General features: G+C 46.7%; 2 protein-coding genes across 2 annotated transcripts in view; one reads left to right on the top strand and one right to left on the bottom strand.

The window, feature by feature from the left end:
- LOC134194531 (insulin-degrading enzyme-like) overlaps nucleotides 1-1,667 on the bottom strand; it is a 27,542-nt gene extending 25,875 nt beyond the window's left edge. The window contains exons 1-5 of the mRNA XM_062663478.1: nucleotides 1,489-1,667; nucleotides 685-761; nucleotides 606-632; nucleotides 292-395; nucleotides 156-229 (exon numbers count right to left, since the gene is read on the bottom strand). Coding sequence (XP_062519462.1) covers nucleotides 156-229; nucleotides 292-395; nucleotides 606-632; nucleotides 685-761; nucleotides 1,489-1,639 — 433 coding nt within the window. The 5' untranslated portion in view covers nucleotides 1,640-1,667. The remainder of the gene's footprint in view (nucleotides 1-155; nucleotides 230-291; nucleotides 396-605; nucleotides 633-684; nucleotides 762-1,488) is intronic.
- Nucleotides 1,668-7,282: 5,615 nt separating this feature from the next.
- The window catches only part of LOC134178734 (VPS10 domain-containing receptor SorCS2-like), a 26,356-nt gene continuing 23,638 nt past the window's right edge, over nucleotides 7,283-10,000 (top strand). The window contains exons 1-2 of the mRNA XM_062645623.1: nucleotides 7,283-7,328; nucleotides 8,632-8,984. Of these exons, the coding sequence (XP_062501607.1) occupies nucleotides 8,712-8,984 (273 nt within the window). The 5' untranslated portion in view covers nucleotides 7,283-7,328; nucleotides 8,632-8,711. The remainder of the gene's footprint in view (nucleotides 7,329-8,631; nucleotides 8,985-10,000) is intronic.

Genomic DNA, 10,000 nt, shown 5'->3' with positions numbered 1-10,000 from the left:
ATTTGTCTGTCTACTTGTTTGTCCATTTGCCTGTAGAAATAGATACACAAACAGGTAGACAAACAAGTAGACAGACAAGTACACAATAAATAGTAAATAACCTAATAGTACATATCTTTTTATTATGGCATATAATTGATATCAACATCTGTTACCTGATTCAACAGCATTGACTTCCCGACCAGCGGCAGACTCAGTGAAGAGAGGACAAATAAAAAACTGTGCAAACCTTGACATACACACAGCATAAACCAACACAACATCGCAACGTCCATATGTGAAAAATTTCACCGGTCTAATGCAGCAGCTAGATGATCATGCGAGACATCAAAGTAGAAGTTTGTGTGCTCAAGAGATGTAAACGCATTGGACATGCCTCCATGTGCATGAATAAACTAATAAACAAAATAATAAAAAATACAAAAATTTATGAAATAATTCTTGTTGCCAAGCAACCGACATACAAAAACAGACAAACACAAATATTGTGTTTAATTGGTAAGCAGACTGGTCACCAATCAAGAGACCGAATACAAGTCTAGATTTGTTCATATCAATGAGGTGAATGTGTACAAACAAACATCATAACGTGAGAACATACGTACCTGTGTGTATGCATTTTCTTCTGGATACTGCAAAATCAAAGTTGTGTTAATTGATATAAATATTGGTCACGTGACTTACTTTTTCCGAGCCAAGGAAGAGCATATGCTCGCAGAAATGCGCGAGACCTGGGATTTCTGTTGGATCGCTCATATGCCCTAATCAATACAACTAGATCAGCATACACACAACAACCATTAAAATGACTAGACTTAAATTTTAATAGATTTTTTAATTAAATTATGTAAGTATATATATTATTAATAAATTATCAATTTTTACATTTATTTTTTATTTATTTTTAATTAATTATTTATTTTTAATTATTTTTTAATTATTAATATAAACTATAATATATAAAAAATTTATAATATATTAATATTAATATAAATTATTTATATACTTATTTTGTCATAATAAATACCAACTTAATTAAAACTCACTAAAATGGCTGTGCGTAATTAAACAACTATTAATTTATTTATTTATTTATTTAATAGTTAAAATTTTATAATATAAATATTAATATTAATATAAATTATTTATACTTATTTTGTCCTAATAAATACCCAAAAATTATTTAAAACTCACTAAAATGGCTGTACGTAATTAAGCAATTATTAATTAATTAATTAATTAATTAATTTAATAGTTAAAAATTATTACAATTAATGCAACAACTTTAACACACAGACCGTACATGTACAGTACAGTACACATGCACAAACTAAAAAAGCATCACGTGATGTGTTGCGCATGCGCCACAGTACTGTACGCGCAACGTCTGGAGCCAATACTCGCGCGTATGACAAACCGTAAATACGAGGCTGTCCACGTGCCTTCCATTCTACTAACGCAGCCATTTCATTGAGCCATCAGTCTTACCAACGTGTACGTCCATTGAAGCTGCAGCTTTGTCCGTCGTGACGTCACTAATTAGCAAGACCTTCATGTCATTCTCCAACACAAGTCCTCGGTAGCATCTTTTGTCTTCTCGAGACTTCACAATGTCCTCTACTACTTCTTTAACCTTCATTGCAGCAGGTCATCGATTGGTGTGTAGAATCACGTGCTCCAATGCCCGTATATGTACGTACGGACATTATACGGGTACAAAATATATTTTAGGTTCCCGTATATTTTATTAATTACCCGTATCGAAACATACCCGTATAACAGGTTTAGTAACGAACTTGCAGCAGGTCATCGATTGGTGTGTAGAATCAAGTGCTAGAAATGCCCGTATATAGGTTTTAATACGGGTAAAAATATTTTAGGTTCCCGTATATTACTTTGATTACCCGTATTGAAATATAATGTTGTTTTACAACGTTAGACAGAGTTGATTCCACCCCGGAGTCGTGCGCGCTAGCGGTGCCGTTGCGCGCGTTGTAGCTAAGGGCGGAGTTATCCTCACGAAGTACTATATACTTGGCACTGCAGGCGTGTTGCGGTCATTGTAGCAATTGCAAGCGTCAACGCTTCAGAAAAATTTGTTGTCAGCGCTTCAAAAAATTGTGATGGAAGACCAGGATAGCCAGTCGGTGACCATGTCCTTGGCTGAACTTAAGGGCCTGATGGCAGAGATGGCCAAAGAGGCTGCTCGGGCTGCTCTGAAAGAAGATCAAGAGAAACTCGCCTCTCAATCTCAATCTGCCTCAGGTACGTTCGGAGCTAGGGGAATAATACATAAACTGCAGCCTACGTACTATAGGCACCAACTCCGGGCAGCGTAGCAGCGCAGGACATAAGAATAAGTTATCGAGACAGCATGCATGTGCTTGTGGTTACATATAAAATGTTTCGTCGTGCGCTGTTGCAGAACAGACGCTCGGAGCGCTACCAGCAGCATCCGCCATTCACGGCGTTTCTTTAATGCAGCCATAGACTGTGCCATCGTTAGGGCCAAGCCTATCAACGTCTGTCAGCGTCGAGGCGGTGGCGCCGACAGTAACAGCGCTCAGCTCTAGCGCGGAAGCTTGCATTGTGGGAGAAGGAACCACGCCAATACCCGCTCGTCTGGTTCAACTAATCCAGGCACAGGAGTACGTGGACTTTGAGAGCTTCTTCCAGATAACTTGGAGCTACTGCGGCGCATGCAAGCTACAGCGGAACCAGCCAATCGTCGTCGCCTGCGTCAGATCACGACACTGCCTTCGTGCACGTGGGTACAGTGTTTTGCTACGTACGCCGAGATTCTGGGCGCAGGAAGTGATGGCGCACTTGCGGCTTGTAGCGCACGAAGCGTAGTACCACAGCGGGACAGACTGGCTGTTATGTGACGCGCGCTTTCGGCAGTTGGCGGCTTCCAACCGCAGTCTTTCTTGGAGCCAGCTGCACGCGCCTCTCTTTGCTGCGACAATCTTGGCAATGGACCAAGCGCCAACGGCGAGTGTTTTCACTGCCTAGAAGCGGATCATGCTCCCGGTTCTTGCGCGTTAGAACCGAACGACGCTCCACCGCAAATTCTGCGTGAAGCCGTCGGGAGGCGGATCAAGATACCGACGTGACAGGCCATGGGATAGTCCAAAGCCAATCTGCCGTAATTATAATTTCAGCAGTTGTGCTGACTATCCCGACTGCACGTTTCGGCATATTTGCTTGCGCTGTCGAAGCAACCACATGATGCGCGAGTGCCCAGAACAACGCACAACTACAACGACAGCCTCTGGAAAGCCAGCAGCGTCCAGCAGAGGACAGGACAGCGGAAGGCAATAAACCAACAATACATTGTGGCGCTTAGTATTTGCGCTTGTAATTGCTGATTGGATTGCTTACTTGCAGGATATTGTTGTGGCATGTGTGTTTTGTTTTTTTGAGTTGAAGCGTGTAATAGCCCCCTTATACGTAAGCCTCATGGGCCCTTGGCAACTATAAGTGTGTAACTCGTACAATAAGCGTTCTTCGGTCTGACTAACGCGTTGTTTGGCAGACTCCTCTTTCGACACTTATCGTCGATTGCGAAATACCCAAGAGAGGGGCAATGTACAAGGATTGCGCTACTGTTACACCGAAGACCTGCTAGCCGTGGACAGCTGCCGTCCGATAGTGCCATCTCGTCATCTGGACAAAGTTCGGACGTCCCCGTTAGTGGTAGGCGCGTGGCGTCAAGCGCTGGCGAGCCACCCGGATACAGTTTTCGCTAGCTACATCGTAAGCGGTTTGTCTCGGGGATTCCGGATTGGTTACGATTACAACAAAGCAAAAGCAAGACGATCCCGCAGGAACATGAAAACGGCAAAAGCAAACGCCGCGGTTATCGACAGTTACTTGCAAGAAGAGTGCGCGGCAGCACGTATCTCGTGTCCTGACGAGCGTAGAGCAGCGGAGGCTCACATCAGCCCTATGGGTGTAATTCCAAAAGTTCACCAACCAGGTCGATGGCGCCTTATCGTAGATTTGTCATCCCCTCGCGCAGCGAGCGTCAACGATGGCATTGCACCTAACGTGTGCTCCCTCTCATACGTTAGTATAGACGTGGCGGCACGGAAAATATGCGAGCTGGGAACAGGGGCTATGATGGCAAAGCTTGATATACAGAGCGCATATTGGCATATCCCCGTTCACCCAGACGATCGTCATCTCTTGGGAATATTGTGGAAAGGCAAGGTGTACCTCGACCGAGCTTTACCTTTTGGCTTGCGCTCGGCTCCCAAGATATTTTCTGCTGTAGCAGACGCGCTAATGTGGATTATGTCCTGCCGAGGCATAACGGCCGGCATACATTATTTGAACGATTTTCTATTTTTCGGACGTCCGCAAGCATCGGAATGCGATGAGAACCTTGCAAAAGCTTTAAGCATATGCAACGAGCTAGGCGTGCCAGTAGCTACAAACAAGCTCGAGGGGTCCACAACGTGCTTGACATTTTTGGGTTTGCAGCTCGACTCGCAGGATGGGATCATCAGCTTACCAGCCGTTAAGCTGCAGAAAGTAAAATCCACAATTGCGGAATGGCTAACGCGCGCGCCTGCACGAAGCGCCAGCTGCGCTCTCTGATTGGTACGCTGCACCACGCAACTTCATTGATGAAAGCAGGTCGAGCGTTTCTGCGTCGGATAATCGATCTTGCAGGTACCGTTAAGCAATTGCATTACTGGGTGCGTATTAACAGCGAGGCGCGGGCGGATCTTCGGTGGTGGAACGCATTTCTTGAAAGCTGGAACGGAAAAGCATTATCAACACTTTGGTATCACGGCCACCAGCGATCCAGCTTACCTCGGACGCATCAGGCTCGTGGGAATGCGGAGCCATTTGGTGGTGCAACTGGTTTCAATGGAAATGGTCACGCGAATGGGAGAAAATCAGCATCGCACCGAAAGAACTGCTACCAATTCTACTAGCAAGCGCTACATGGGAAAAGTTTGGCGCGGCGAAATAGTGCTGTTTCGATGTGACAATCAGACTGTGGTGTCGGCTCTTGCTAAATCGTCTAGCCGAGATAAGAGCGTCATGCAATTGCTGAGGGTGTTGCACTGTGTAGCAGCCTTTTACTCTTTTACCTGGGTCTCGACGCACATACCGGGTGTCGCTAACGTAGCGGCGAACGCCCTGTCACGAGACAGTATGCCTAAGAATCAATGTCTGTCGTTGCAGCTCAACGAGCAGCCAGCGGCCATTCCACTACAGTTTCTGGAGCTGCTGTTGTCTCCCCATCTAGACTGGAGCTCGCACACCTGGAGACGTCTGCTTGCCGTTTCTTTGCGTCAGGCTTAGCTGCTTCTACCAGGAAAGCATACGCGTCCGGTCAAGCATGGTATCTAAAATTCTGCAATCGTTTTTCCTTCATCCCTCTTTCCACATCCGAGCACCGCCTATGTTTGTTTGTCTCACACCTAGCCAAAGAAGGCCTCTCTCACAAAACTATCAAAAGCTACCTGTCAGCAGTGCGCCACCTACAGATCCAGGCGGGTTTGGGCGACCCATTCACCGCTACTCTCCCACAACTAGCTTATGTCTTGAAAGGAATTCGACGTCAGCAGGGACCGCGTCTGAAGGTCGACAAGCGCTTGCCTATTACACCGGCAGAATTGAGAATTTTGAAAGATGTGTGGGCAAAAAGATCACCATTTTACGACGCCGCAATGCTATAGGCTGCAGTCTGCACGGGTTTCTTTGGCTTTATGCGAGCGGGAGAGTTTACCGTGAGCTCCGTAGCAGCATTCGACGATTCTGTTCACTTGGCTCCACAAGACGTTAGCATCGACTCACATGTCACTCCGTCTGTGGTGCGCATTCACCTAAAGCAATCGAAAACAGAGCCGTTCCGTCAATGTGTAAACATCTTTTTGGGTCGATCGAAACAAGAAATCTGCCCAGTGGCTGCTCTGCTGAGCTACATGGCGCTCCGAGGCAACGCGCAAGGCCCCTAAGCTCGGTTCACAATACGACGCTGACGTTTACGCTGACGATGACGCTGACGATGACGCTGGCGTGAGCGTCGTATTGTGAACATGTCAACGTCGACGACGTTCGTCGCAGCGTTCGTCCAGCGTTCTTAACGCTGGAGTTGACTCGAGTTCAACTCTAGCGTCGATTCCGGAAGTGTACCAACTAACCGGAAAACACGTGATTACTTTCTACAAATCAAAGAACAGTCTTATCAAATCCCGGATTTCGCATGGAGGGTCTAATCGACAGCGTGCGGAGTTATCCGTGTCTTTGGCGCGTACATCTGTCGTTCAGCCTCATCTCTGCAAGGAGATTATGAAATTCTCCCTGTTGCCGCCTTCGTTGAAAGATTGGTCTGACCCACATTTGCCGTTGTTGATATTCTCTAGCTCTACGCCTACGGCGACGAATGAGAAGTAGAAGAATTACAATTTCTTCGTCCATCTACGATACACACGTGGTGTTACAATAACGTGCGTTAGCATGCGCTCAACGCTCGAGTATCCAGACAGGTGCTGACCAACGTCTCCTGACGCTCACGGAAAAATATTGTGAATGGTACAACGTCATCGTCAGCGTCAGCGTCAGCGTCAGCGTCAGCGTCAGCGTCAGCGTCAGCGTCAATGTCAACGTCCAGCGTCATCGTCAGCGTCAACGTCAACGTCAGCGTCGTATTGTGAACTAGGCTTTATTTCTCGACGACGATGGCACGTCACTCTCGCGCAATAGGCTGGTCCGAGAAGTTCAACGGGCGCTCACAGAAGCCGGACGTGACTGCACAGGCTGTACAGGCCACAGCTTCCGCATTGGCGCAGCGACGACAACGAAGGCAAGAGGGTTGGACGATTCCACAATCAAACCCCTTGGAAGGTGGAAGAGTACAGCGTTTGAGTCGTACATAAGAATTCCTGGCAGCAGTTTAGCAGAATTTTCGCAGTCACTCGTGTAATTAACGGTCGGCGCGTGCACTACTAACCTAGTAAATGGTTAACACAACTTTATAATAAACGCTACCTAGACGGCAGCTGTTTCGCCCGCATCAGCCTCTTACGTACGGTGCTTGGAAATGTCACACATCGTCAGGTAGGAGATGATAGTTGGTACAGGGTACCGTGCTTGGGCTGGTGATTTATAAAATTCCCGGATGAGTCGGAGTCTCGGTCTAATGACCGTCTCCTGCTGCACGGTACGGTTCACGCATGCGCATACTTGGGCTTCGATCCTCGCGCCGGGGCTAGACTTTCCCTCCGGCATGTCTGGCGAAGTTCGTCCGGTGAAGCTATCTGACGGCGAAGTTACCTGGTGATATATAAGACTATGAAGATCCGACGAAGGTAAGGAATCAAATGTTGTCTAACAACGTTAGACAGAGTTGATTCCACCTCGGAGTCGTGCGCGCTAGCGATGCCGTTGCGCGCGTTGTAGCTAAGGGCGGAGTTATCGCACGAAGTACTCTAGACTTGGCACTGCAGGCGTGTTGCGGTCATTGTAGCAATTGCAAGCGTCAACGTAGCCTCGTACTTCCAGACCAGAGAGCGCGCGAAGCGCGCGAACTCTAGTCTGGATCAAGTCGATACTAAAATGATTTCGGAAATAGCCCTTCTTAGCCAATCAGCTTCTACAACCCGAATCTCGGTTGTAAATTCTGATTGGCTTAGCAATAATTGGTTATGCTAAGTGCACTAGCACCTGATTGCGCGCGTGTGAAATCCTCGTGGGCGGCTAAGTGCACGCCACAACAATGACAAGACTCTGCATGCCAAGAACAATGATCAGACTCTGCACACACACATCTTAGTTTTAGTTTCAGCTTCAGTTCTTTGATATTTTCAAGTTTGCGGTGAGAGGACATGCACAGCAGCGTCGCTAGACCATCACCTTTGACAACTGGTAGAGCGGTAGTCTCGCTAGTCGAGCGGTTAGACTAGCTAGCGGTCTGCCGAAGAATCAAAGAGTCGTGGTTTCATGCCGTCCACCAAGATATCGCCGCAAACACTGCAGACGTCTCTTCTTTGTTTGTGAGATCTCATGGCATTTACAAATGATATGTTGATCTAGGTAAAACGATCCTACGCTGTTAGACACCATTTACCAACGCTTTTGATAAATACTTCCGAAATCATTTTAGTATCGACTTAGTTCAAACTAGAGTTCGCGCGCTTCGCGCGCTCTCTGGTCTGGAAATTCGAGGCTAGCGTCAACGCTTCAGAAAAATTTGCTGTCTCTTGCCCTCCCACCCATATCTCCGTTGGTATTCCAACGTGAAAGGCCGGGGGTCGGAGTCCCGGTCTGATGACCGTCTCCTGCAGCACGGTACGGTACACGCATGCGCATACTTGGGCACCGATCCTCGCGCCCTGGGGCCAGACTTTCTCTTCGGCAAGTCTGGCGAAGTTCGTCCGGTGAAGGTATCTGACGGCGAAGTTACCTGGTGATATACAAGACTATGAAGATCCGACGAAGGTAAGGAATCAACTCGTGTAACAGGTTTAGTAACGCGCGGTTTTTAATTTTAAAAAAAAATAAGGTAAATTATTTAGATTCCCGTACAAGACATAGCCTATTCATATACCCGTATATTATATGTTTAGTTAATTAAAATAACAAAATACATGTATCTATAAAACTATGTTTTAGGTTCCCGTATACGTCCGTATAACACATACCCGTATAATCTAATACCCCGTATGTAACAATCTCCGAACCACGCCTCTGCTATGAAAGTCTTCGTTTTCGCTTTGCTCTTTACGCTCGTTTCGTCGGAACGCGGCGTCCTCTACAGGTCCCGCACGTTTCGTCAACCCGTCGTCATCCGGGCGGCCAATAAGTGGCCAGATCGGCTTCAACAATCGAAATTGAATGATGAAAGAGATTCAGAGCAGCCGATAAGGAGGACGAGGGCGACGGCGGGCATCACTGCGAACGAGTACGACCTGGCGAACGACAATCATCCGCGCGGGATCATCCATTGGTCAGGAAACTACAGCAAGGTGAGTCTTTCAGTGTGATGATCATGACTCACCGACCGGAAGCAGGATGTAGAATCGGGTTTTTACTGTCTACTCGTGATGGGTACATGTACATTACTGCGGAGTACTGTACTGTTACTATTTACTTTGGTCGGTGTAATGTGACTATTGACGTTGGTCGGTGATATCGGATCTCTATGATGTCACTTTCGTGTCTGCAAATATAAACTCCCGGATGTATATTAGACTTAGCGTTGAACTTGAACGTGAGTGATGAGGGAGTTAATGGTGTGATGGGTTTTGGATGGATGGGTGAGCAGTGTAGAGTGTACTTTTTCTCTTCCCGGTTGGTTGACGTTTATCTCTCCCGGATGTGAATGAAACTATTAGGGTTGAACTTGAGAGTGGGTAGTGGGAGGAGTGTTTGCTTATTGAACATTTGCTGACCTTCTACGTTTCTAGTATGTTATGTTACACCAACTGATTTCAGCAATTTGTTATTGTACGTGGGTGTGGCAAATTACACATACAAAGCGTCTGTTTTTCTGATTGGAATACAACGATTGCTACACTTATTGTACAGTGACATTATAATACTTGTAGGTCTTATCCTTGGTTCCAATGCAGAGATAACTCGGTAAACAAGAATGCCGCGCTGTACGAACGGTTTCTAACTATGCCAAGACAGCGGTGATACAGTAGTAGTCACATGTATGCTTGTTTGTGCAAGACAGACATAAAGAGGAAAGGGGAGGAGAATAGGGAGAGGAGGAGGGGAGGAAGGGGACAGGGGAGGAGGAAGGAAGGAGGGAGGAAAGAAGGAGGGAGGGAGGGAGGAGGGAGGAAGGAATGAAGGAAGAGGGAGGGAGGGAGGGAGGGAGAAAGGAGGGAGGGAGGGACAGAAAGAGGGAGGGACGGAGAGAAAAAAAGTGAAAACAGGCATGCAAATAGACAGACACAAATGAGTTTTGATTTAGTGTCTGATTTATGGGAGCCGTAAGAGTAATTACCCGAGGCCCGGATATCCGGGGTAAGGG

Source organism: Corticium candelabrum, chromosome 1 (assembly GCF_963422355.1).
Source record: "Corticium candelabrum chromosome 1, ooCorCand1.1, whole genome shotgun sequence".
Lineage (NCBI taxonomy): Eukaryota > Metazoa > Porifera > Homoscleromorpha > Homosclerophorida > Plakinidae > Corticium > Corticium candelabrum.
Note: the sequence above shows the minus strand (reverse complement) of the source record. Positions and strands in the feature narration are given on the sequence as shown.